General features: G+C 43.4%; 4 protein-coding genes across 4 annotated transcripts; all 4 read left to right on the forward strand.

Annotated features, from left to right (window-relative positions):
• Positions 1-2466: 2466 nt before the first annotated feature.
• Positions 2467-5612, forward strand: LOC128779465 (protocadherin beta-8-like). Its single transcript, XM_053913352.1, has one exon. It carries the CDS (start codon positions 2750-2752, stop codon positions 5144-5146), a length of 2397 nt encoding a protein of 798 aa, XP_053769327.1. The 5' UTR covers positions 2467-2749; the 3' UTR covers positions 5147-5612.
• A 2538-nt stretch (positions 5613-8150) lies between these two features.
• LOC112318099 (protocadherin beta-16-like) lies at positions 8151-13180 on the forward strand. The gene has a single exon (XM_024575157.4). It carries the CDS (start codon positions 10394-10396, stop codon positions 12788-12790), a length of 2397 nt encoding a protein of 798 aa, XP_024430925.2. The 5' UTR covers positions 8151-10393; the 3' UTR covers positions 12791-13180.
• A 1252-nt stretch (positions 13181-14432) lies between these two features.
• On the forward strand, positions 14433-18714 carry LOC112318092 (protocadherin beta-10). Its single transcript, XM_024575151.4, has one exon. It carries the CDS (start codon positions 15337-15339, stop codon positions 17731-17733), a length of 2397 nt encoding a protein of 798 aa, XP_024430919.2. The 5' UTR covers positions 14433-15336; the 3' UTR covers positions 17734-18714.
• A 3518-nt stretch (positions 18715-22232) lies between these two features.
• On the forward strand, positions 22233-25915 carry LOC112318085 (protocadherin beta-12-like). The gene has a single exon (XM_024575142.3). It carries the CDS (start codon positions 22488-22490, stop codon positions 24879-24881), a length of 2394 nt encoding a protein of 797 aa, XP_024430910.2. The 5' UTR covers positions 22233-22487; the 3' UTR covers positions 24882-25915.
• Positions 25916-27119: the final 1204 nt, after the last annotated feature.

The raw sequence follows: 27119 nt of genomic DNA on the forward strand, positions 1-27119 counted from the left end.
TCAATGCTCATCGTCTTTGAACTCTACTGCTTTTTTATTTTCTTGTTTGATTTCAGTGCTGTAGCTGTATACCTTCCCTAAGTTTTAGAAGCACAGATTACACAGTATGTTTTAAAGTTTTTTGAAAAGTACTTACTGGACATCATACACTATTTTAACACTTTTAGTCTTAGAAATAAACCTATGAGAAGTATTTTTGAAATAAGCAAATAGAGGCTCAGTAAATTCACTGAGGCCATCTACTAATACACGGGAGAACTAAGTATCTTTTCTAAATCTCTCTGCTGTTGGGATCTTGCTATGACGCTGTACTCTCTTTCCTGTCATTAGATATCACATTGCAAGTTTCTCCACAATTAGAGAGAAGCAACCTTTTCCTCACTTATATTTCTGTTCAATCTTTTTCCTTTTTTTAGATTTTATTTATTTATTTTTAGAGAGAGGGAAGGAAGGGAGAGAAACATCAACGTGTGGTTGCCTTTCATGTGGTCCCCAGTGGCCCCCCACTGGGAACCTGGCCTGCAACCCCGGCATGCGCACTGACTGGGAATCGCCCAGCGCCCCTGTGATTTGCAGCCCACACTCAGTCCTCTCAGCTATACTAACCAGGTGTTCAATCTTTTTCTATATTTGGAAATAATAATGTATTTGTTGGCCTCACATTTTATACTCTTCTAAATTAATAATCCAGCTTTTCTGAAGTAATTATTTAATTATTATTGTTAAAGCTCTGGCCTGACCAAATCTCAAGTTTAAAAAATGGAAAGATCAATTTGTGTTTTTTCCTTGTCTCAACATATGACCATTTCCCAGAAAAGATTAATGACCCTGAATAGAAATATCACATAATTTTGGTTTCTTAATTAGTTTATTGATTTCCTCACATTGTAGTAATGTTTCTACAGTAGTCCTTACCTACCTTTTAAAACACATTTTCCTCCTTTAATTTAAAAGTTTGTTTTTAAAGCTTCTAATTCAATATGCCACAGTGCTGAATCAGGAAAGTATAAGAAAAAGAATCGTTTTGAATATGTAATATCAAAAAAACAAATTACAATTAAATTGTTTAGAGATGCTGGGGAGTTAAGGAGAAGCTGTGTTTGTTATCATAATCCATAACTGCTTTCTCTTAAACATTCTCCAGATAATTTTCACACAGCTGTATTGAATGTGTTATAAATTACAGGTGACTTTTAAGATAGTATTATTACTGTGCATTACTAACAGGATATAATCTAAGAACAAGAAAAACCCCAGAGTGGTAGAATTTTACATTGTTTTCGTATTGTCAGGATAAAATTATCCAGTTTTTTAAAAAGCAAATGAATGACATGGGAAAGGAGAGGAGGAAAACTTCTGCAATGAAAAAAGAGTAATGTGTTGTGAATCTTGTCTGGATCTTGATTTAAACAACTGTGAAAGAATTGGAGAAAAACTGAACATAGATGCATATATACACTGCTGTTGGGGTCTTGCCATGTGTCTGAAGCCAATAATATTAGCATAGTTTCTTAGGTATGGTATCGCTTTGTAGTTGTTGTTTAGGTCATTAAACATTAGAAGTGTATAATGAAATATTTATAGGCAAAAATTTAGTTTGTTTGGGATATGAGAATGTTAGCGATATATACAATTTTTGAAAAAATATTTATAATTGTTGAAGCTAGTTATGAGTTCCTGTGGGTCCATCATATTATTCTCCTTCTGTATGGGGTTTGAATTTTTTCAAAATAAAAGTTTTTTTAAAGATTGGCACTGAAAGAAGAGGAGTTAACAAATACAGGAATCCTTCTGAATCCAGAATCACCGCTGCTATCGCAGACTATACCTCTGTTAGGCAGACTCTCCAGCCCTTCCTCATGTCACCATTTAACACGGAAACTTCCATCTGAGCTAATTCTGCTCACGCACTATTCCACCACGCAAATATTGGGTGTTTTTCTAGTCATGGCAATGGACTCATGCAAACTCAGCTACCTGGTGGCATCACATTACATGCCTGGTTTGCGTGTGTGTCTCAAAGGTTAATCTGTCTCTGCCTCAGTGTCCTCATTTGTATGGGGGGAACTCACAGCAGCCCGAGGTAGTAGGTACCATTATAATCTCTATCTTGCAGATGAGAAAACTAAGGCAGAGGTTAAATAATTTTTCCAAGGTTCATAGATAGCTACTAATTATTCCCATAGTCCATGGCAATAAAAGAGTATTCTGAAAGCATTCGATGTTACTCCAATTACATATTTAAAACTTTTCTGCATATATTTCTTCTCGACCAGGCTGTGACAAAAATATTTTCTTTTTGTTCCAATCTCAGTTATCATTACTAAAGCTAAAAGGCTCCTACTAATATCATTTCTCTTGTGTGGACCTCAGACTATTGTCTGCACCCGTAAGGTCCAGCGATAGTAAGGTTAGTGTTACAACCTGTACAATACAGGCTAGGTTAGAAATAGTGCATCCGTTTTCATCACGGAAAAATGTAAGATCCTGTAAGGACGCGTGGTGGCGCTGCAGGATAAGAAGGTACAAACCGGAACCGCTACTGGGGCTCCATTAACATGCAAAACTCACCAGCAGAGCCTGGAAACCCTCAGGAAGCTAGGGTGTCACAGAAGGACTGGGTCCTCCAAAAAGAACTGCTCACTGGAATATTTCTGAGGTATCCTGTGCAATAATCACGGTCTCAGATACCGAGTTCTTCATAGCTCAGCAGAACCAGCATTGCTAGAGGCTGCACCAAGCAAGAACAATGGAGGCCGGCAGGAAGCTCGTTCGCAGACAAAGGCAAGTCCTTTTCTTCTTTCTCTTCTTGGGCTTATCTCTGGCGGGCGCTCGGCCTAGGCGCTATTCCGTGGTGGAGGAAACTGAGGGGAACTCTTTTGTAACCAACTTATCAAAAGACCTGGGTCTAGGGCAGAAGGAACTCTCCAGGCGGGGGGCTAGGGTCATTTCCAAAGGGAACAAACTGCATTTGCAGCTCGATCAAGTGACCGGGGATTTGTTGCTAAATGAGAAACTGGACCGCGAGGAATTGTGTGGTCACACAGAGCCCTGTGTACTGCGTTTCCAAGTGTTGCTAACGAATCCCTTAGAGTTTTTTCAAGCTGAGCTACAAGTAATAGACGTAAATGACCATGCTCCGGTGTTCGTGGAAAGTGATATGGTGCTAAAAATATCAGAAAGCAGTCCTCCTGGGACAGCATTTCCGCTGAAGAACGCTCAGGACCTAGATGTAGGCCAAAATAATATTAAGAACTACATACTCAGTCCCAACTCCTATTTTCGGGTCCTCACTCTTGAACGCAGCGATGGCAGGAAATATCCCCAGCTCGTGCTGGACAAAGCACTGGATCGTGAGGAGGAACCTGAGCTCAGGTTAACCCTCACAGCGCTGGATGGTGGCTCACCACCCCTGTCTGGCACTGCTCAGGTCTACGTTGAAGTCGTGGACATCAATGATAACGCCCCTGAATTTGAGCAGCCTTTCTATAGGGTACAGATCCCTGAGGACAGTCCCATAGGCTTCCTGATTGCCAAAGTCTCTGCTACGGATGTAGACATAGGAGCCAATGGAGAGATTTCCTATTCACTTTTCCAGGCTTCAGAAGAGATTAGAAAAACCTTTGAGCTCAACCCCATGACAGGAGACATTCGACTGAAAACACCACTTGATTTCGAAGCAATTCAGGCCTACGAGGTCAATATTGAGGCCAAAGATGCTGGAAGCTTGTCAGGAAAATGCAGTGTTCTGATTCAGGTCATGGATGTCAACGACAATGCCCCAGAGCTCACCATGTCCGCGCTTACCAGGCAGATACCTGAGAATTCTCCTGAGACTGTGGTTGCAGTTTTCAGTGTTTCGGATCTTGATTCGGAAGAAAATGGAAAAATAAGTTGCTCCATTCAGGATGATCTACCCTTTTTCCTAAAATCTTCTTTGGAAAACTTCTTCACCCTAGTTACAGAGACACCACTTGACAGAGAGACCACAGCCGAGTACAACATCACCATCACCGTCACAGACATGGGGACACCCCCACTGAAAACCCAGCACAACATCACCGTGCTGGTCTCCGACGTCAACGACAACGCCCCGACCTTCACCCAAACCTCCTACACCCTCTCCGTCCACGAGAACAACAGCCCCGCCCTGCACATAGGCAGCGTCAGCGCCACGGACTCGGACGCGGGCGCCAACGCCCAGGTCACCTACTCGCTGCTGCCGCCCCGGGACCCCGGCCTGCCCCTGGACTCGCTGGTGTCCATCAACGCCGACAACGGGCAGCTGTTCGCCCTGAGGGCGCTGGACTACGAGGCCCTGCAGGCGTTCGAGTTCCTGGTGGGCGCCACCGACCGCGGGTCCCCGGCGCTGAGCAGCCAGGCGCGGGTGCGCGTGCAGGTGCTGGACGCCAACGACAACTCGCCCTTCGTGCTGTACCCGCTGCAGAACGGCTCCGCGCCCTGCACCGAGCTGGTGCCCAGGGCGGCCGAGCCCGGCTACCTGGTGAGCAAGGTGGTGGCGGTGGACGGCGACTCGGGCCAGAACGCCTGGCTGTCGTTCCAGCTGCTCAAGGCCACGGAGCCCGGGCTGTTCGGCGTGTGGGCGCACAACGGCGAGGTGCGCACGGCGCGGCTGCTGAGCGAGCGCGACGCGGCCAAGCACAGGCTGCTGCTGCTGGTCAAGGACAATGGCGAGCCGCCGCTGTCGGCCAGCGTCACGCTGCACGTGCTGCTGGTGGACGGCTTCTCGCAGCCCTACCTGCCGCTGCCCGAGGCGGCGGCCGAGCCGGCGCGGGCCGACCCGCTCACGGTCTACCTGGTGGTGGCGTTGGCGTCGGTGTCGTCGCTGTTCCTGTTCTCGGTGCTGGCGTTCATCGCGGTGCGGCTGTGCAGGAGGAGCAGGGCGGGCTTGGTGGGTGGCTGCTCGGTGCCTGAGGCCCACTTTCTGGGCCACCTGGTGGACGTTAGTGGCACCGGGACCCTGTCCCAGAGCTACCAGTACGAGGTGTGTCTGACCGGAGGCTCAGGGACCAGCGAGTTCAAGTTTCTGAAGCCTATGTTGCCTAATTCTCAGGGCCATTACCCTGGACCAGAAATAGAAGAAAACCCCAATTTTAGGAATGACTTTAATTTTAGTATTCAGTGACAATAATTGTTTATCTTATTCCAAATATTTAAAATTGGTAAGTTCGTGGTGATGGTTTTCTGGCAACCTATTATGAATTTTTAAATCACACTAAGCTTCCTTACAATTTTAAAAATATTATTCCTTTGTTGTAAAGAATGGTATCTTTTCTTCATTACTGTAAAAGATAAATGGTCCTAAATGTTGCCTCTTAAAAGACTGGTGAAGTCCATAGTTGTACAAACCTGTGTTCTGGAATAGCTTACGAATGCGTTAGGGGGAAACAGTGAGAAGTTAATTCTGTATAGTTGATTGTGTTTTCCTGAGACTTTCAGTTTATTAGTTTTGAAACTTATAAGGTATGTAAAAGCAGAAACACACGAACACGTGTAGGGCTGCCAAACCAGGAAGGCAGGAGAACCTGCACCGTGAGGATTTGGTTCTTGCTTTATTCTGATCTCCTAGTACTTGTCTTTGATGCTGTTTTCTCTCAAAATTTTTTTTAGTAATCATGTTTCTTTTCATTAGTATATTAGTGTTAGTTTTAATTTAGTTTTTTAATTACTTTCCATTTAGTTTCATTGATGTTCAAAGGTGGGGGAAACCTACACAGTGTTTATCTAGTGAATTGAAGTAGCATAGCCATGAAATTGGCTTTTCCCATTTGAGAAATACGAGAAATATGGATAACCTGTGACAGAAAAATGCAGTGACCAGCCAGTGCCCATTCATCTTGTCTACTTTCTAACTGCACTTAGGACATTACTGGGCTTATTCAAAAAATGCATTTTGCCAACCTCCTTGGCAGCTAGAATGGAGCATTTGACCAGGTTTTAGTCAATGAGATGTACATACTGATGTTGTGGAAGACTTCCAACAGAGCTGTTTAAGGGGAGATGACTCATCTAGGAAGGGGTCCATTTTTATCCTTTTCTAACTAGTCCTTGTTGCTTAGAATGTGTAAATCATGGTAGGAACACGATGAGAGCTGCTGGCATAAGGCGACAGTGAGAATGGAAATAGCAGATGAAGGCAGTCGATACAGAATAAACTTTAAGGATACAAAGGTCCCTGATGATCACAGTGTCATCTCTGGATTGCCTGCTTCTGAACCTTTTTTACTTAAGAAATAAAGGAGCTTCTATCTCATTTAAGCTACCATCATTTAAGCATCAATCCTAATGCTTTAACATTAATTTTTTCATTAACATATCAGATAAGTAAAATGCACAGATCTTAACTGCATAGTGTGAGCCACCTGATCTGTTTTAAGCTTTTATTTCTTGATTTCTAATTTAGTTAAAGGTAGTGTACCGAGTGCTTGACATTAATTGCCTTTTTAATCCTCTGCCAAACCTTAAGAGAGTAGGCATATTGTTCCCTCTTTTACGTGTAAGAGACTGAAGCTAAGCACGATTAAGCAGCCTGCTCACGATTCTGAGCAGTAAAAGGGAAAATTGGAAAAGTACTGTAGGCGCACTTGAACTGAGCGCCCCAGTCCTCAACCCCTGTGCCGTGATGGCGGGCACTGACTGGGAGCATTGTCTTCCTGACCAAGGCAATGAAGTCCATCTCTCTCATGGACTGGACTCTGATGCAGAAATGTAAATTTTGGACTATAGTTTGTATTTGTTTCTAAATCAATAGCCACACTACTCTGCTCAAATAAACTCGCAGTTCTCATAGAAGCACTGACTGTCTCAACTAGTTAGCTAGGTCAGGGACCACAACTGGTCTCTATCATAAATGAATTGGCCCAAATAGCTGCCTGTACATTCTCAACATATCACATTTATTATTGCAGACATGAATGTCTTGAATAGGGAGTAGAAATTCCTATGGTTGTATCTCTTGAATTTCTTATATTATCCCATCAGTATTTTTCTGTCATCCTTAAAATATATTTTTCATTTTATTTGGAAACTTAAAGTTTGTTTTATTGTATACATCTTTGTAAGTCCCTTATTCAAACTAAATATGCTGTATTCATTTTAGCATGCCATTTGTTTTAAAGTAGTTGTATTCTGGTGTTGATCCTAAATGAAATAATTTCAGGAAAGTATAGGCAATGTTGTGGAGAAATTTTTACCATTAACTAATTTAGATATTCTGTAAATTTAATAAGACAAAGTGGCAGGTTCCAGTTATTTTCTGTTTAAATTAAACACATGTCTTTGGCAACTCTTCTTAAAAAGTATGCTGAAAAAAGATGTCACGTGTCATAAGCAGCTTTATCCTGAAAGAATGGTTCACCAGAACTGAATCAGACCTTCTTCGGCATTTGTTGTTATCACACTATTCTTGTGGATTGATGAATTTTTGTTGACTCGGCTGCCAGGTGCATGAGAATCTGTGCTTATGTTATGTACTAGGTTTCTATTGCTGCTATAAAAGATTATTACAAACACAGTTGCTTAAGACAATCAAATGTATTACCTTATAGTTCTATAGATCAGATCTCAAATATGGGGGTTACTAGGCTAAAGTCAAGGTGTCAACAGGAATGCATGCCGTTCTGGTGGCTCTAGAGAAGAATCCATTTTTTTGTCTTCCCTACTTTCTAGATGCTGCGTTCATCATTGACTCATGGCCCCACTATTCCATTTTCAAAGCAGCCCCATCCTATCTCTGATACTATTCTTTTGCAGTCACATTTCCCTTTGACAAGTTCTATCCCACCCTGATAATCCATGATGACCTTCCCTTTAGAAGGATTTCAACTTACTTATATCTGGGAAGTCTCTTTTGCTATGTATTATAACATATGTACATATTTTGGGAATCAGAGTGTGGAAATCTTTGGATGGGTGGCCAATACTCTGCTTACCACAGGTTGGCTGCTTGGAAGAAAGTTACCCAGTCTAGTAGCACCACTTGTGGCCAATGCAAGGCGCATAATGGTCTTCATGCCAGGAGTTTAGGCCTCATTGATTAGATGTTTAACTCCAGACAAGGTAATTACCAAACTTTACAAATCATTAACAAAACACTGAATGGATAAAGATATCATAAGTCTCCACTGAAACTGAATTCAAATATTAGACATGGAAAAACTGAATAAAAGAATACAAATCTGATAAGAGCCTTGACATATAAAGAACTCTTAAAAAGAACTCTTTGTCGATTATAAAAAGACAAATAACCCAGTTTAAGAAGGGTGAAGATCTGAAAAGACATTCTCCCAAGGAAGATCTACAAATGGCCAATAACACAGGAAAAGACGCTTAACAACATTACTCATCAGAGAAATGCAAATCAAAACTGTCCAGGAGGATGGCTGGGACCAAAATGTCGGACAACAGCACGTGTTGGGAGAATGAGGAAAAACTAAAATACTGGTTCACTGCTGGTGGGAATGTAAAATGATGCAGCTGGTTTGGAAAACAATCTGGCAGTTCTTCAAATAAACACAGAAACATTATGTCCTGGCTGTTGTGGCTTGGTGGATTGAGCATTGGCCTGTGAACCAAAAGATGAAAGATCACTGGTTCGATTCCCAGTCAAGGCACAAGCCTGGGTTGAGGACCAGGTCCCTGGTTGGGGGCATGCGAGAAGCAACTGATTGATGTATCTCTCGCACATTGATGTTTCTTTCCCTCTCTTTCTCCCTCCCTTCCCCTCTCCCTTCTCCTCTCTCTAAAAATAAATAAAATGTTTTTAAAAATTAAACATAGAGCCCTGGCTGGTGTGGCTCGGTGGATTGAGCACTGGCCCGTGAAGCAAGGGGTCGCCGGTTTGATTCCCAGTCACACGCCTGGGTTGTGGGCATGGTCTCCTGTTGGGGACGTGTGAGAGGCCACCACACACTGATGTGTCTCTCCCTCTCTTTCTCTCTCCTTTCCCCTCTCTCTAAAAATAAATAAAATCTTTAAAAATGAATAACAAATTAAACATAAGAGACATTATATGAGCTAGCAATTCTACTCCTAAAGAAATGAAAATATGTCCACACAAACATTTGTATATGAATGTCTATAGCAGCATTATAATTTTCAAAAGGTGGGAAAACTCAAATGTCTATCAACAAAAGAATGGATAATTAAAATGTGATATATCTATACAGTGGGATATTATCTCGCCACAAAACGAGTGAAGTGCTGACACATGCCACACCTGGATGAACCTTGAAAACGTGCTAAGTCAAAGAAGCCAGCCACACAAGTCCATATATTGCTTTATCCACTCATACGGACGTCCAGAAGAGGGAAGTCAGAAAGTAAATTGGTGGTTGGTTAGGGCCTGGAGCATGAGGAATGGGAGAGTAAGGGGGTGACATAGCTGAAGAGTATGGGGTTTCTGGAGTAATGAAAATGTTCTAACATTGACTATGGTGATGGATCCCTTATTCTGTGACTATATTAAAAGCCAGTGAATTAAACACTATAAATAAATGTATAGTATGTGAATTATGTCTCATTAAAGATGTTTTTAAAAGAATAAAACAAAATTATTTGTATCACGATAATTTTTTTTAAAGGGATCCAAAAGCTTAGCAAGGCACAACCTTGAGACCTTCTTATTCGGAAAATAATTTTCCATTAACCTGAAAACTGCAACACCTCACAGTTTTCGGGCTTAGGTGTTGGGAAGAGGAAGATGCAATCTACTCTTTGACAAGGTATTGGTTCAACACTCTCTTTAGAACCACCACTGATTGCAATTTCGCAGTGTCCACTCACTTGTAATTCTATAATATGTACCAAGAAAAATATGTACTTGTGACACTGTCCCAATGTCATTTTGGAAAAAATTGTTCCAAAATGTATGTCATTTTTAGCTTAATGTTAATTAAATTATTTTATTTAATCATTATTCTTCAACAACTTTAAACAGTGATGTGACAATTTGCTCTTTGTACTTCTCCTGTGTAACAACACAGAGTTCTCTCTGAACACACAAAAGCCACATGAAACTAGAATTCAGTGTTTAATATTATGGAACACAATTTACTCAATTTATTCTGTACATGAGGAGAATCTTGTATCCAATGTTAAACCAGAAAATGTAAGACAGTGAGAACGCATGGTGGCGCTGCAGGTTAAATGATGGAAAATAGAATCGCCTACGTAACTCCGGTATACAGACAGTTTCACACTGCCTGGAAGCTAACGAACAGCTTTCTCAGCCAGAGCAAAAGCGAGTGTGAAACCTCTTTAAAAAACTGTATTTTCGGCATAGTTTTGCTGTTCCGGACGGCAAGACCAGGCTGCTAGGATCTTGGGCATACACCCATGAAGCTCCTGTGAACCAAATTTTCAGGAAAGAGCAATGGAGAGTGGATGGATGCGCAATCGGAGACAAAGGCAAGTCCTTATTTGCTTTATTTTGCTGAGCATGTCTGGGGTGGGCGCCGATTTAGGGCCCTATTCAGTAGTGGAAGAAACAGAGAGGGGATTCTTTGTGGCAAATCTAGGAAAAGACTTGGGATTGGAGCTGACAGAGATGTCCCGCCGCGGGGCCCGGATCATTTCTCAGGGGCAGAAAGAGCATTTGCAGCTCAAGCTTCAGACCGGGGACTTGCTCATAAATGAGAAACTAGACCGAGAGGAGCTATGCGGTTCCATGGAGACCTGTGTGCTACATTTCCAAGTGCTGATGGAAAATCCCTTGGAGATATTTCAGGCTGAACTAAGGGTGAAAGACATAAATGACCATTCTCCTGTGTTCTCTGAAAGAGAAATGATTCTAAAAATACCAGAAAACAGTCCCCTAGGAATGGCATTTCCCCTGAATAATGCTCTGGATTTGGACGTAGGAAGGAACAATGTTCAGAACTATAAAATCAGCCCCAACCCCCACTTTCAAGTTCTAACCTACAATCGCAGTGATGGCAGAAAATACCCGGAGCTGGTGTTGGACAAAGAGCTGGATAGGGAGGAGGAGCCTGAAATCGCATTAACACTTACAGCGCAGGATGGCGGCTCTCCGCCCCGGTCTGGGACCGCCCAGGTGCGCATTGAAGTGGTGGACATCAACGATAACGCCCCTGAGTTTGAGCAGCTGCTCTACAAAGTGCACATTCCTGAGAACAGCAACGTGGGCTCCCTGGTTGCCACCGTCTCTGCCAGCGATTTAGATAGTGGAGTCAATGGAAGACTAGTATACTCACTCTTTCAGCCTTCAGAAGATACTAGCAAAACTTTGGAGGTAAATCCTATGACAGGAAAAATTCGACTGAGAAAACAAGTAGATTTTGAAACAGTTCAGTCTTATGAAGTGGACATCAAGGTCACAGATGGGGGAGGTCTTTCAGGAAAATGCACTCTTTACCTGCAGGTGGTGGATGTGAACGATAACGCCCCAGAAGTGACCATGTCTGCACTGACCAGCCCCATCCCAGAGAACTCACCTGAGATTGTAGTTGCTGTGTTCAGTGTTTCAGATCCTGACTCTGGGGATAATGGAAAGACTATTTGTTCCATCCAGGATGGCCTTCCTTTTCTTCTAAAACCTTCAGTCAAGAACTTTTACACCTTGGTAACGAAGAGAGCACTAGACAGAGAAGAAAGAGCCCAGTACAACATCACCATCACCGTCACAGACATGGGGACACCCCCACTGAAAACCCAGCACAACATAACCCTGCTGGTCTCCGACGTCAACGACAACGCCCCGACCTTCACCCAAACCTCCTACACCCTCTCCGTCCGCGAGAACAACAGCCCCGCCCTGCACATAGGCAGCGTCAGCGCCACGGACTCAGACGCGGGCGCCAACGCCCAGGTCACCTACTCGCTGCTGCCGCCCCGGGACCCCGGCCTGCCCCTGGACTCGCTGGTGTCCATCAACGCCGACAACGGGCAGCTGTTCGCCCTGAGGGCGCTGGACTACGAGGCCCTGCAGGCGTTCGAGTTCCTGGTGGGCGCCACCGACCGCGGGTCCCCCGCGCTGAGCAGCCAGGCGCGGGTGCGCGTGCAGGTGCTGGACGCCAACGACAACTCGCCCTTCGTGCTGTACCCGCTGCAGAACGGCTCCGCGCCCTGCACCGAGCTGGTGCCCAGGGCGGCCGAGCCCGGCTACCTGGTGAGCAAGGTGGTGGCGGTGGACGGCGACTCGGGCCAGAACGCCTGGCTGTCGTTCCAGCTGCTCAAGGCCACGGAGCCCGGGCTGTTCGGCGTGTGGGCGCACAACGGCGAGGTGCGCACGGCGCGGCTGCTGAGCGAGCGCGACGCGGCCAAGCACAGGCTGCTGCTGCTGGTCAAGGACAATGGCGAGCCGCCGCTGTCGGCCAGCGTCACGCTGCACGTGCTGCTGGTGGACGGCTTCTCGCAGCCCTACCTGCCGCTGCCCGAGGCGGCGGCCGAGCCGGCGCGGGCCGACCCGCTCACGGTCTACCTGGTGGTGGCGTTGGCGTCGGTGTCGTCGCTGTTCCTGTTCTCGGTGCTGGCGTTCATCGCGGTGCGGCTGTGCAGGAGGAGCAGGGCGGGCTTGGTGGGTGGCTGCTCGGTGCCTGAGGCCCACTTTCCGGGCCACCTGGTGGACGTTAGTGGCACCGGGACCCTGTCCCAGAGCTACCAGTACGAGGTGTGTCTGATGGGAGGTTTGGGGACAGATGAGTTTAAATTTCTGCAGCCGATTATTCCCAGTCTTCCAGTCCATGACAGTGGTAGGAATGTAGAGGAAAATGAAAACTTTAGGAATAGCTTTGGATTCAACATCCAATAAAAGGTTATTTTAAACATTTAATCTTTTATTATTTTGGCATACTGGGAATACTGAAGTTTTTTGGCGGGAGATTCAGGGGCCAGTGACTTAAAGTTTCTAAAACCAGTTATCCCCAATCTCACATCCCAGAGCAAGGGGGTGAAGTGGGATAAAATCCCTTCTTTTGGAATAGCTTTGGGATTTCATTATTGGTAGGTACCTATTTAATAAAGACATTAACTTCTAATATATTTTGCCAAGTAACTAAATTGTTTATGCCGACCACCAATAAGATGCTGTTTTATTTCCTCTATTTGGTTTATCCTCAATTTCCAATTTTATGTTTAACTTCAGAAGTTTCCTTTTCCTCATGCTTTAGCCCTTTGAAGTATTTCTCAATAGAATCCCAATAAATTAAGTAGGTTTTACCTCCAAAATTGATATCATTAATTTTTTCCCACCCTATAAATGTTCTCATTGACTTTCTAGTTACATTTTCATTTTAGTTCTCCTTTTTCTACAACTACAATTATCAAAACAATCTGCTATTTTTATCTGTGTATTTATTATCTGATACTTCAACTTCCTCTTACAATGACATTTTTGTTGCTTTGTCAACCTCAGTTTTTATTATAGCAATTTTCTGAAATAGTTACCATTTTAAAAGTGTTTTCTTTTTCCTGTATTGTTATCTCCCTATTTAATATATAATATTTCTGTTGTGATATGATAAATAATTATCTAAATAATTATCTGAAAATAAGAAGCAGCAATGTAAGACATCAAATGTGTGTATATGTGTTTAAGTTTGGAGACCAAAACGCAAAGTTGAGGCATTTTACAGTATCATATAGAAATATTTAACAGTATTTCTTTTTTCTCTATGCAAAAATCAGAGACCCTTATTAAGTTTTTAGTTGGTAACAATGCAGTCCCAGTCAGTTGAAAAAAAACCCAGTAGAAATCATCAAACAGAGGTTTATATAGTGTGACTTTTATATTCAACAATTAGAGTGTTTTTGGCAGTATGTAGTCCTTTCCTTGTATAATATACCCCATTTTATTCTGTTTCTCTTACTTACTATGGAAAAATAGAGCTTGTTCCTAGATATTAGGTCTTCGAATAAAATCCTCCATGAGGCCGCTGTTATAATGCTGTTCTTATTTTCAGTGCTGTTAGGATAGGCATTAGTGTGGATCCTCTTTTTAAAAAGATTTTATTTATTTCTAGAGAGAAGGAAAGGGAGCGAAAAAGAGGGAGAGAAACATCAATGTGTGGTTGCCTCTCATGTGCCCCCAATTGGGGACCTGGCCCTTAACCCAAGCATTTGCCCTGACTAGGGGTTGAACCAGTGACCCTTTGGTTCACAGGTCAACATTCAATCCACTGAGCCACATCAGCCAGAGCTAGTGTGGGCGACTCTTTACCTCCATTTCTCTAGTGAAGAGAAATTACATCCCATTAGATTTTAATTAAGAGGGACTTTAAAATAAAGGTCAGCTCCTTTAATTCTGCAAGTAATTTCTAAGCTAAGTAAGAAAAACAAAGACATTTTAAAGAAAGGGAACAAAAGTTACAAATAATATGTAAGTGAAAGAATACAATTTTTGAACGTAAGAATTTAAAGGCACTAAAAATTGTTTTTATCCTACTCAGGAGTTGCTTTATGCTCATCTGAATGCAGTTAGCATTTAGTGAATGTCTGATCTGCCAACCAAAGATGATGAAAACATAGTTTCCCTACTTAAGAAGGGACAGATTGGCATGATACAAGAAGCAGTAACATATATAGGGAAGTTATACAAACTTTTATGAAAGCACAGATTAGGGACAACTTGAATGCTTCCTCCTGGGTTATAGAGTGATGACTCGATTTAGGCAATGTAAATAGGTTTTGAAGAAATTTGTTGAAGAAGGTGTGAAACAAGTTTTTGTCAGTTTTTGGTCATCCTATGCACGATGTGTTTGGAAAAGGAAAACCTATTATTTGGTGGTCTCAGACGTCACCACCATTTTCCCTTTTGTTCCTGACATTGCATGGGGTTAGTTTCAGGGGCGCAAGCCCTAATACGGAGCTAAATATAGCACAACAAGGTGCACAGAGTTCAATGCTAGGAACCTTCTTTTTGCAACTGTCTAATATTTTACTTCCCCCCATGAAGCAGTGAAAAAATCTTCACAACATGAACAGTTCTCTATCTCAACATTTTATTTGACACAACAAACAGAAAAACGAAATATGTGAATGAGCCACTAAAGAGGAAATTTATAAATACCTACACATACAAATTGGGTATAGCCTGTTGAGTCTGTTGGAGGCCAGGCGGTGGCGCTGCAGGCTAAAGAGACAATAAAGAATTGAATTGGGAGTGCTGCAGAAGTCACTAACAGAAAAAGGAAGAAAGAGGCAGGCGGCTGAGAGAAAAGCCATAGCTGCTCAAGATTGCAGTAAAACCCCAGACCCCTGCTTCTACAGGGGGTAGGTCTGGGGTTGCAACTGCTCTTTCTTTGTGCTGGGAGCCGTGACCGTGACTAATATTGACGAAAGACGTGTTCAGAAGAAGCTATGGAGGCTGGAGGGTTGCGCTGCCCAAGACAAAGGCAAGTCCTGTTTATCTTTCTGTTTTGGAGAGTATCCTTGGCAGGATCTGGGTTTGGACGATATTCGGTGACAGAGGAAACAGAGAGAGGGTCCTTTGTGGTCAATCTGGCAACAGATCTGGGACTAGGGGACCGGGAGCTGGTTGCAAGGGGAGCCCGGGTGGTCTTTGATGATAACAAACAACACTTGCTCCTGGATTCGCATACTGGGGATTTGCTCACAAATGAGAAACTGGACCGGGAGAAGCTGTGTGGCTCCACAGAGCCCTGCATAATGTTTTTCCAAATTTTAATGGATAACCCCTTTCAGATTTATCGGGCTGAGCTGAGGGTCAGGGACATAAATGATCATTCACCAGTGTTTCAGGACAAAGAAACAGTCTTAAAAATCATAGAAAATACAGCTGAAGGAACAACATTTCGACTAGAAAGAGCACAGGATTCAGATGGAGGACTTAACGGTATCCAGAACTATACCATCAACGCCAACTCTTTTTTCCATATTAAAATTAATGACAGTGATGCAGGCATGTTGTATCCAGAGCTAGTGTTGGACAAGGCGCTGGACAGGGAAAAGCAGCAAGAGCTCAGTTTAACACTCACTGCACTTGATGGCGGGTCTCCACCCAGGTCTGGGACCTCCACTGTACGCATTGTGATCCTGGATGTGAACGACAATGCCCCTCAGTTTTCTCAGGCAATGTACCACACCCAGGTTCCAGAGAACAGCCCGGTAGGGTCCATTATTGCTAAAGTCTCTGCAGGAGATGTAGACTCTGGAGTTTATGCAGACATATCCTACTCACTTTTTGATGCTTCTGAAGATATTCGAACAACCTTTCAAATCAATCCTTTTTCCGGGGAAATCATTCTCAGAGCGTTGCTTGATTACGAGCTAGTAAAGTCGTACAAAATCAACATCCAGGCAATCGATGGCGGGGGCCTCTTTGCAAGATGCTTGGTTTTGGTTGAGGTTCTAGACACCAATGACAACCCCCCTGAACTGATCCTGTCATCACTTTCCAACCACGTTCCTGAGAACTCTCCTGAGACGATACTGGCTGTTTTCAGGATTAAAGACAGAGATTCTGGAGAAAATGGAAAAATGATTTGCTATATTCAAGATAATCTGCCATTCCTTCTGAGACCCTCTGTGGAGAATTTTTACATTCTAATGACAGAAGGAGCGCTGGACAGAGAGCGGCAGGCCGAGTACAACATCACCATCACCGTCACAGACTTGGGAACACCCCCACTGAAAACCCAGCACAACATCACCGTGCTGGTCTCCGACGTCAACGACAACGCCCCGACCTTCACCCAAACCTCCTACACCCTCTTCGTCCCCGAGAACAACAGCCCCGCCCTGCACATTGGCAGCGTCAGCGCCACGGACTCGGACGCGGGCGCCAACGCCCAGGTCACCTACTCGCTGCTGCCGCCCCGGGACCCCGGCCTGCCCCTGGACTCGCTGGTGTCCATCAACGCCGACAACGGGCAGCTGTTCGCCCTGAGGGCGCTGGACTACGAGGCCCTGCAGGCGTTCGAGTTCCTGGTGGGCGCCACCGACCGCGGGTCCCCCGCGCTGAGCAGCCAGGCGCGGGTGCGCGTGCAGGTGCTGGACGCCAACGACAACTCGCCCTTCGTGCTGTACCCGCTGCAGAACGGCTCCGCGCCCTGCACCGAGCTGGTGCCCAGGGCGGCCGAGCCCGGCTACCTGGTGAGCAAGGTGGTGGCGGTGGACGGCGACTCGGGCCAGAACGCCTGGCTGTCGTTCCAGCTGCTCAAGGCCACGGAGCCCGGGCTGTTCGGCGTGTGGGCGCACAACGGCGAGGTGCGCACGGCGCGGCTGCTGAGCGAGCGCGACGCGGCCAAGCACAGGCTGCTGCTGCTGGTCAAGGACAATGGCGAGCCGCCGCTGTCGGCCAGCGTCACGCTGCACGTGCTGCTGGTGGACGGCTTCTCGCAGCCCTACCTGCCGCTGCCCGAGGCGGCGGCCGAGCCGGCGCGGGCCGACCCGCTCACGGTCTACCTGGTGGTGGCGTTGGCGTCGGTGTCGTCGCTGTTCCTGTTCTCGGTGCTGGCGTTCATCGCGGTGCGGCTGTGCAGGAGGAGCAGGGCGGGCTTGGTGGGTGGCTGCTCGGTGCCTGAGGCCCACTTTCCGGGCCACCTGGTGGACGTTAGTGGCACCGGGACCCTGTCCCAGAGCTACCAGTATGAGGTGTGTCTGACTGGAGGCTCGGGGACCAGCGAGTTCAAGTTTTTGAAGCCGATTCTCCCCAACATTCAGGAGCAGGGCTTTGAGGGAAATAGTGAAGAAACCCCTGCCTTTCGAAATAGCTTTGGATTTAATTTTCAGTAAAAATTCTTTTTCTATTTTCATGTACTTTTGAAGTGTTTTACAACCATGTAAATATTAGTTTACTTTTAAAACTCCATACTAAATTATTATGCCTAATTTTAAAGTACTATATATCTATGTTTTTGCCCTGTTATTTCATAATTTTTGCATTAATCGACATTTAGCTCAATTAGTACCCATTTCTGAATAATCGTTTTAAGGTTTAATTCTTTCAAAATGTTCAAGGATTTAGTTATTTTTTTCATTCTAGAGGGTTTGATTTTTCTGGTAGTATATTTCACAGTCTGTATCTCATTATTCCATCCACCCCTCTATTGTACTTCCTCCATGTAAGAAGTCATACATGCACTTCTGACCTCATTGCAACATCATGTTAATCATGTTAGAAATCCATGTCATCTAGTTTTAAATCATAGCATTTAAAAATATATATTTCTCTATTTTTCTGATCATGATAAAATAAAACATCATTTTGTGAGTGATATTGGGCCTCAATAACATACTTGTTTATATTATTATTATTTCCTTTACATATAGTACTTTTACTCAGTATTTTCTAATGTTCACTTTTACTGATATGTGAAACAGAACATGTCTTATAATTAAAACAAAGTGTAATAACCTGCATGAAAATGATTATAAATGAATCATTTTGGGAGTTTGAATGTGAGACTATTGGTGGACCAATGGAAAGCTATCTCCTTTTCACTTGTTTTGTAAATGTATTTAATTACTGTTGAATTTTAAAATCAAGGTGTACTAAAATCACAAAGAAATACAATAGATTTTTTTGCCTCCAGACACCTTCTATGTGTGGTTTCTCTAGAATTGATCCCAACATTTCCAAGTAATACATTTCTATTGCCCTATCTTGACATTCAGCTTTATAAGTACTTTAATCGTCTCTTTGTATGACAAAAATTTTAACTCTTTCACTTTCCAACTAACACCCACACATACAAACATTGCACATTTCCTTTCTCCTGTTCTCCCAGTAGAGTTGTCAGAGGGGATTTTTAGTTAAAGTAGTCATTTTTGTTTATACAGGTAAGAGTATTTCAAAATTCATGTGGGTATAGCATGATTACACTTACTTTCTCAAAAAACTTTTTTTCTAGAGCTGATAACTGTTGCGTTTACATGCATAATTTTCTACTTCTGCTGTTACATTTTCACATTTCTCACTTGAATATTAATCTTTCTCCTTAAATAGTCAAGTATACCAACTATTATTAATTATATGTATTTCCTTGAGATCTTTCACCCAGATCCCTCCATATCCCTATTGCATTTACACTGGCTGCTCTATGAGCAGTCGTCCTATGTCTTTTTGCTTTCATTACTTTTCTGTATTGATCTCCTTTTACAAAATCCAGTAGATTCTTCTTTCTTAGTTCACTTCCTTATTCAGCTGGCACACATCTCTCAATAGCTTTATAAAAATGGGTGCAGAGACCTTGCCTTCTGAACGTATTGTTGTTTTCTTTCCATGTGATTGATAGTTTGACTGGGTATAAAATTTTAGTTTGAAAATAATTTTCCTTCAGATTTTGAAAGCAGTATTGCTTCTACTGATCTTACATAGAATTCCTGTTCTTTTGTTTCCATTCTGGCTTCTATCTCTCTTAATGTCAACCCACTTTTTTCACTGTGGATGCATTAGAAGCTTTTCCCTTGATTTCCAAAAATACCTTAATGTCAGCTATTTACTCATTAACCTGGTCACATGGGTGCACCCTGTTAATGTTTAGACACTCATTCAGTTCTGAGAAATCTTCTCATTATCTTTCCTTCATAATTGTTCTCTTAAATTTTCTGCATTCTCACTTTAACCAGAATCTCTTTAGTTAAATAATAGATCTCCTGGGTTAAATCTCTAATACTCTATTTTTCCCTTTCTTATTTTTCCTTTGTCTCTTTTTCTACTTTTTGGACAATTGTTTTGTCATACAATCCTTATTTGAGGGGCTTACACATAATTTTCAGAGCTCTTTGTTTATTTTCTTAGTGTTTTTCATAGCATCCTGTTACAGATTTGTAAACATAATATTTTCTCATCTATAATTAATCTAGTTATTCTTTTTCAATGCACTATGCAAAAATGCATTATTCAGTAAAAACTACTATACCTATTTTAAAAATGGAAGACTCACAGGAAATTTGAGAACCTACTCAAGATGATAATGCTAGTAAAGGGCACTTAAGCCTTAATCTATTCTTTATCTTACAATAAGATTACATACTTCATACAATCACTGTTAAGATTAAATGGGTAAACATATCTATGACACTTAAAACAATGCGTAACACAAAGTAAATCCTCAATAAGTATTAACTCTTAGTAGATTTTCCTATTCTAGGGACATTAGTGAGACATTTTAAAGACCTTTCTTCTGTTTTCTCTATTATATCCCTTTGTTTCCTGCTGTTCTTTTTTGTGGTGGTTTTGGCTTTTCATGTCATGTTGTAGGCATTTCCTCAAATGTTTTGTAGTCCTTGTGTCTCTTCTCATATTTGAGACTGATGAAACATCACAGTGCTGGCGGTCAGCTCTTTGCAGGTTTATGAGGCCTGTTGATGGCAGGGCTTCACTCTAATACAACCATGCAGACAGGGCTATTACCTCGGGAGAGCCTCAAAGATCAGTATGTGTGAGTCTTTATCTGAGTCTTTATCATATTGTCCCGGTTAGAATTCTGCAATATCTTCTGTGTAAGAGAGAGTTAGGAATGGAATCAGGCGAATATTTGTGTCCTACAATTAGAGCGTATTGTATGAAAAGGAGCTAGAAATCTCACCATTCAGGATACAATTTTACTTACTGTTTCTATTTTTATTTTCACGCCTCACACTTGCACTCAGCTGTGTCTAGGGTCTTCAAAAGTAGACATAACCCCTTTTAATTTCTCCGTTGAATAAATTTTCCATTCTCTGGCCAAGAGTTTCTTTCCTGCCTATGTAGGATGAGAAGATAAGTGAATTCAACTCTCCTACAATGTACATCCAACTAACAACTAATTTTTAGTTCTCAACTGACTTCAGTCTTCTAATGCACTTGATTCCTTCATATCTTGAACTTAAATGAGGTTATATGACACAAGCTCACTAGTTTCTTGTGAATATCTCCAGTGTGGGATCTTTACTTTAGACATTTCTCGGAACTTCTAACTCAGCTGACCTTCCATCTGCTCTTTGTCATCAAATATAAATGTGCTCACTTGACATTCTTAGTCTTTTGTGAGTTTATACCATTTTAATTTCTTGTCATTTTAATGGGTATTTAAAAAACAGGAGAATAACCGTGTGTAATCAATCTGCCAATTTTTTAGTTTCTACCCTTTTGTAGCGATTGCTTTTCAACCATGTAGCTAACTTCCATTTTTAAGAATGGAAATTGTACTTAATATGCTAAAAATGCCAACTTGTTAGATAGATCTCTTCCGTCCTTCTCCGGAGCACTGAGACCTCCTATAATGCACATCATTGCTGAGCTTCTAGTGTTTATTCCAAACAATCTCTCCCATCATGCAGCAACCGTGTTCTTCGGCTTGTCAAAGGGGGTCAGAGATAGGATCAAAACAAAGCAAAAGCCAAAGATAGCTCTTCGGATTCTGAGACTAAAATCTCCACATATACTTCTATAGCTTTTGAAACAACGACTGCTCCAGTAGCAGGTATATGATCTTAGTTGTCCTAATCAGAGTAAAACTAAGTTTTTGGTCTATGGTTGGTAAAGAAAATCTCTCTCATCTCTCACTCTTTTCTGGGCTGAAAGCAAAAGCAGAGGATCATAGCTGTAGCCAGAGTAAATCATGGGAACCTGAGGGAAACCAGTTTTAGGAGTAATTCTGCTTCAGATAAAACCATCATGTTTGTGTTTGTGTGCTTTTAAATCTTTTATACATTATGAGAAACTAGAACTAAATTATAGACTTACATAGTGTGTTCTATCCCCCATAGATTTTACTTCATTTTTTTTCCAGTTCACAGATCATTGATATCAAGGAAATCTACTGAAATGTCTTCTTGTGCTACAACAACTATCTAACTATAACGTGTCCCATCTCATGGCTAATCCTCTTTCCTGTCCTCTGAGGGAACTTCTGAAATGCCTCATGCGCACTTTCCCTTTTCCTTACCATCCAAAGAAGGCTAAGTAGTGATGGGACGTTGCTCAGTTTAACAGTCATTTATACTCTCCCTGTTTCAGGCTTCAAATCTTCTCAGAAAAATTACAAGCTCCTGGGACCATGAATTTTATCTTGTATTCTGTTATTCACCACAGCTGAACACTTTCAGGTGTTTGGAGAGTGGGGACGGGGGCATTTCATTGCTTTAAAAAGATATTAACAGCATCACAAACTACAAAAAGTATAAATCAATTATTATGGAAGATAGAATGTATTTGTAATCACTTAAACACAATGAATAAAGTAACAGTTGTTTCTGGAGGACATTCGTGTGAATGGAATTTAGGTAGCTTTCATCAAACACTGAAAATCTGTGGAAACGCATGGTGGCGCTGCAGGATAACATGGGGGAAAAACTACACTGGATGACGTTTTGGACACTTACCCAGTGCACACAAAGCATTGGGAAGACAGAACAAGCGGTGAAGAGGCAAACCAGAAGCTTTTCAAAGGAGGTTAAAAATCTTTAGGCCTCCAAAAATTCGATGGACAGCTGAGACACGTCTGCCAGAACTACAAAGTGGAGCTGAAGCGATTCTGCAGGAAGCCTTGGGGAAAGGAACTATGGAGAACGGAGGGGCAGGGACTCTGTGGATCAGGCAAGTCCTCCTTTTTGTTTTGCTGGGAATATCTCAGGCGGGATCTGAGTCTGGGCGCTTTTCTGTGGCAGAAGAAATGCAGAGCGGGAGCCTTGTAGGCAATTTGGCAAAGGACCTGGGACTGGAAGTAGGTGAGCTCTTCTCCAGGGGGGCTCGGGTGGTCTCTAACGATAACAAACACCATTTGCAGCTGGACCTAAACACTGGGGATTTGCTCTTAAGAGAAGCGCTAGACCGGGAGGAGCTCTGTGGCTCCACGGAGCCATGTGTGCTGCATTTCCAGGTATTAATGAGAAACCCCTTGCAATTTTTGCAGATTGAGCTCCAGGTCAGGGATGTAAATGACCACTCTCCTGTTTTCTTAGAAAAAGAAATGCTGCTAGAAATCCCAGAGAATAGTCCTGTCGGCTCCGTGTTCTTGCTAGAAAGTGCGAAGGATTTAGATGTAGGAATCAATACTCTAAAGAGCTACACAATCAGCCCCAACTCTCATTTCCACATTAAAATGAGAGTCAATCCAGACAACAGAATATATCCAGAGTTAGTTCTGGACAAGTTGCTGGATTATGAAGAGCACTCGGAGCTCAGTTTCATCCTCACTGCCCTGGATGGTGGGTCTCCACCCAGGTCCGGGACTGCCTCTGTTCGGGTGGTGGTCTTGGACAGTAATGACAACACCCCAGAGTTTGAGTGGCCATTTTATGAGGTGAAGATTCCAGAGAATAGCTTACTAGGCTCACAGGTTGTCACTGTCTCAGCTCAGGATTTAGATTCAGGAAAAAATGGGGAAGTATCATATACTTTTTCTCATGCTTCAGAAGATATTCACAAGACATTTGAAATTAATCAAAAGTCTGGAGAAATTAGTTTAACGGCATCATTGGATTTTGAAACAATTGAATCATATTCAATAATTATTCAAGCCACAGATGGGGGAGGACTTTTTGGGAAATCAACAGTCAGAATTCAGGTGATGGATGTAAATGACAATGCTCCTGAAGTCACTGTGTCATCAATTACCAGTCCAATCCCGGAAAATTCGCCTGAGACTGTGGTTATGGTTTTTAGTATCCGAGACAGAGATTCTGGGGACAATGGGAGGATGTTTTGTTCTATCCCAGAAGACCTCCCGTTCACGCTAAAATCTTCAGGAAAGAATTATTATACATTGGAAACGGGAGGAACACTGGACAGAGAAAGTAGGGCCCAGTACAACATCACCATCACTGTCACAGACATGGGGACACCCCCACTGAAAACCCAGCACAACATAACCGTGCTGGTCTCCGACGTCAACGACAACACCCCGACCTTCACCCAAACCTCCTACACCCTCTCCATCCGCGAGAACAACAGCCCCGCCCTGCACATAGGCAGCGTCAGCGCCACGGACTCGGACGCGGGCGCCAACGCCCAGGTCACCTACTCGCTGCTGCCGCCCCGGGACCCCGGCCTGCCCCTGGACTCGCTGGTGTCCATCAACGCCGACAACGGGCAGCTGTTCGCCCTGAGGGCGCTGGACTACGAGGCCCTGCAGGCGTTCGAGTTCCTGGTGGGCGCCACCGACCGCGGGTCCCCCGCGCTGAGCAGCCAGGCGCGGGTGCGCGTGCAGGTGCTGGACGCCAACGACAACTCGCCCTTCGTGCTGTACCCGCTGCAGAACGGCTCCGCGCCCTGCACCGAGCTGGTGCCCAGGGCGGCCGAGCCCGGCTACCTGGTGAGCAAGGTGGTGGCGGTGGACGGCGACTCGGGCCAGAACGCCTGGCTGTCGTTCCAGCTGCTCAAGGCCACGGAGCCCGGGCTGTTCGGCGTGTGGGCGCACAACGGCGAGGTGCGCACGGCGCGGCTGCTGAGCGAGCGCGACGCGGCCAAGCACAGGCTGCTGCTGCTGGTCAAGGACAATGGCGAGCCGCCGCTGTCGGCCAGCGTCACGCTGCACGTGCTGCTGGTGGACGGCTTCTCGCAGCCCTACCTGCCGCTGCCCGAGGCGGCGGCCGAGCCGGCGCGGGCCGACCCGCTCACGGTCTACCTGGTGGTGGCGTTGGCGTCGGTGTCGTCGCTGTTCCTGTTCTCGGTGCTGGCGTTCATCGCGGTGCGGCTGTGCAGGAGGAGCAGGGCGGGCTTGGTGGGTGGCTGCTCGGTGCCTGAGGCCCACTTTCCGGGCCACCTGGTGGACGTTAGTGGCACCGGGACCCTGTCCCAGAGCTACCAGTACGAGGTGTGTCTGATGGGAGGTTTGGGGACAGATGAGTTTAAATTTCTGAAGCCGATTCTCCCCAACATCCCGCCCCAGTGCCCGGGGAAAGAAATGGAGGGAAGTCCTACCTTCCATAATAGCTTTGGGTTGAATATTCAGTGAACATAATTACCTTTCATACCCCATATGTGTTTTGTTTTTATGCCACTTCTATACCTATGCTATTCACTCGTTCTGTGGGTGTTTTAAATTGTGCTGTTGTTAGTTTTATATTTTCGCATGTTCTACCCACCTTTACTTTTAAGGGAACGTTTATCGTTATCTGTGGTTGTAATGTGGTGGTAATTTATTCTCTAACCCAGGAGGCCTCGATTGTAATTCATTTGCCTCCTTAAATAACAATACCAAAACATTGTTTGTTCCTGACACTCTCTCCAATCGCACTTTCACCCATATTTACACTTATAGTAAAATAAAGCAGACCACTTTCAATGTATTTTAAGTGTTCAAGCTTTCCTTCATATTTTTTGCAGTTATTCTTGGGGATTAATAATGCAGGCTATTTAGAAATGTCATTTTCTTTCATTAAATCCACTGCATTTTAGTTACATCTTAACACGTGCCCTGGCGGGTATGGCTCAGTGGTTTGAGTGCCTGGCTGCGGGGAAAGAAAGATCACCTTTAGATTCTGGTCAGGGCATGAGCCTCGTTTGTTGGCCAGGTCCCCAGGCCGGGTCATGTGAAAGGCAGCCAATAGATGTTTCTCTCCCTCTCTTTCTCCCCGCCCATGTCCCTTTCTCTAAAAAATAAAATTAAATAAAACATAAAATGTGTATTACTATTGAAAATACACCCTAAAGATCATGTCCTATGATACAAGCATGATGCAATCACCCTGTTAGAAAGAGCCAGAGGGCAATTTTCTTAGTATCTCTTCATTACTCATCTTAAAACATGATTGTGAAGACACATTAATGTTGTGACCACTCCCAGAATCATGGAATATGAAGTTATAATTTTCCAGATGTCTCATGAATGTCACAAAGCTATAATGCAATCCTGTTGAAAACAGGCACCTGAATAATATTTTTTGAGTAGCACAGTAGACTTGGGTGCTACTGTGTATAGATTTTGCCTCCTGTGTACACACACACACACACATACACAGAGGGTACTAATTTTCAAATTTAAAACTATACAACCAATAGAAAAATTATTTTGTACATATTATGTAATAAAGAAATGTTTTAAAATCATGCATAGCTTTCTTTTTGATGCAATCTTAAAATTGCCTGTATTATTCCATTCTATTTAATTGTCAAATGTGGTCATCATAAATTGATTTAATGACCTACTGATTGGTAGCAATCCAAAGTCTGATGTCCCCTTTTCTCAGTGGACATCAATATATGTAGAACATTGAAAAGTATAAAAATATAGTCCTTTAAGATTCTATTTTTTTTAGAGAGAGAGGGGAAGGGAGAGAGAAAGAAAGGGAGAGAAACATGATGTGAGAGAGAAGCATCTATTGGTTGCCTCTCTTGTATGCACCCCGGCCAGGTATGTGTCCTGATAGGGAATGGATGGAACCAGTGACCTCCTGTTTAGTGAGGCAATGCCCAACCAACTGAGCCACACTGGTCAGAGCAAGATTCTAATTTTTTAAGAAAATTCAAACCATGGTAGAAGGAAGCTTTCTTTCATGTTGCACAGGCACCAACCAACCACTCTTGCCTTTAGTGATGTGACTACATTACAGAGGAAAAAGCTTTCATTTGGGGGTGGGGCTTTTCAATACATTTTATTTTAACAATCTAAAACTTAAATGTTGTGAGAAGAAAGTGTAGATGGACGAAATGAGTCCGGGTGTAGAGGGAAAGGAAGTGTGTGCGCACGCGCTTGTGAGAGACAGAGACAGAGGTATCGGAAGGAGAACACGAGTGACAGTGAGTAAAATGGTTGTTTCAATTGCTTCTAGTGCCACAGACCAGCAGTAGTGCCAGAACCAGCCTCTTGAGGATATTTTTAAACTTTATCTTAACATTTTAGAGGAGCTGGGTATTAATCAGTTAATATTGCCAGGAAGTACAATCTCTTGCTCTAACAAATCAAAAATAACCTGATGTTTAAACTTCTTGAAAGCCAAGATTTCACTACCAGTTCTTTTGAACTGTGTGGGCTGATTAATTAGTCTTTGAACTCAAGAAAAATTGAGGGTAACTAAGTCTCTACAAGCATCCTAATTAAATTCTAATTTTCCATTTTCAAAATTGGAACTAGGAACAAGTCTTCCCTCCCTAAGTGAAAGCTGCTACAAAAACTCATATAATATTAATAAATCCGTCAAGCATTAAGATTACTTGCTGTCTTTACTGTACTTAGCGGGGGAAATGAAGGCGG

This window comes from Desmodus rotundus, chromosome 10, assembly GCF_022682495.2.
Source record: "Desmodus rotundus isolate HL8 chromosome 10, HLdesRot8A.1, whole genome shotgun sequence".
Classification (NCBI taxonomy): domain Eukaryota; kingdom Metazoa; phylum Chordata; class Mammalia; order Chiroptera; family Phyllostomidae; genus Desmodus; species Desmodus rotundus.

What these genes read in the sequence shown, in the direction of transcription:
- LOC112318085 (XM_024575142.3), top strand. Translation starts at nt 22,488, where the DNA reads ATGGAGAACGGAGGGGCAGGGACTCTGTGGATCAGGCAAGTCCTCCTT.
- LOC112318092 (XM_024575151.4), top strand. Translation starts at nt 15,337, where the DNA reads ATGGAGGCTGGAGGGTTGCGCTGCCCAAGACAAAGGCAAGTCCTGTTT.
- LOC128779465 (XM_053913352.1), top strand. Translation starts at nt 2,750, where the DNA reads ATGGAGGCCGGCAGGAAGCTCGTTCGCAGACAAAGGCAAGTCCTTTTC.
- LOC112318099 (XM_024575157.4), top strand. Translation starts at nt 10,394, where the DNA reads ATGGAGAGTGGATGGATGCGCAATCGGAGACAAAGGCAAGTCCTTATT.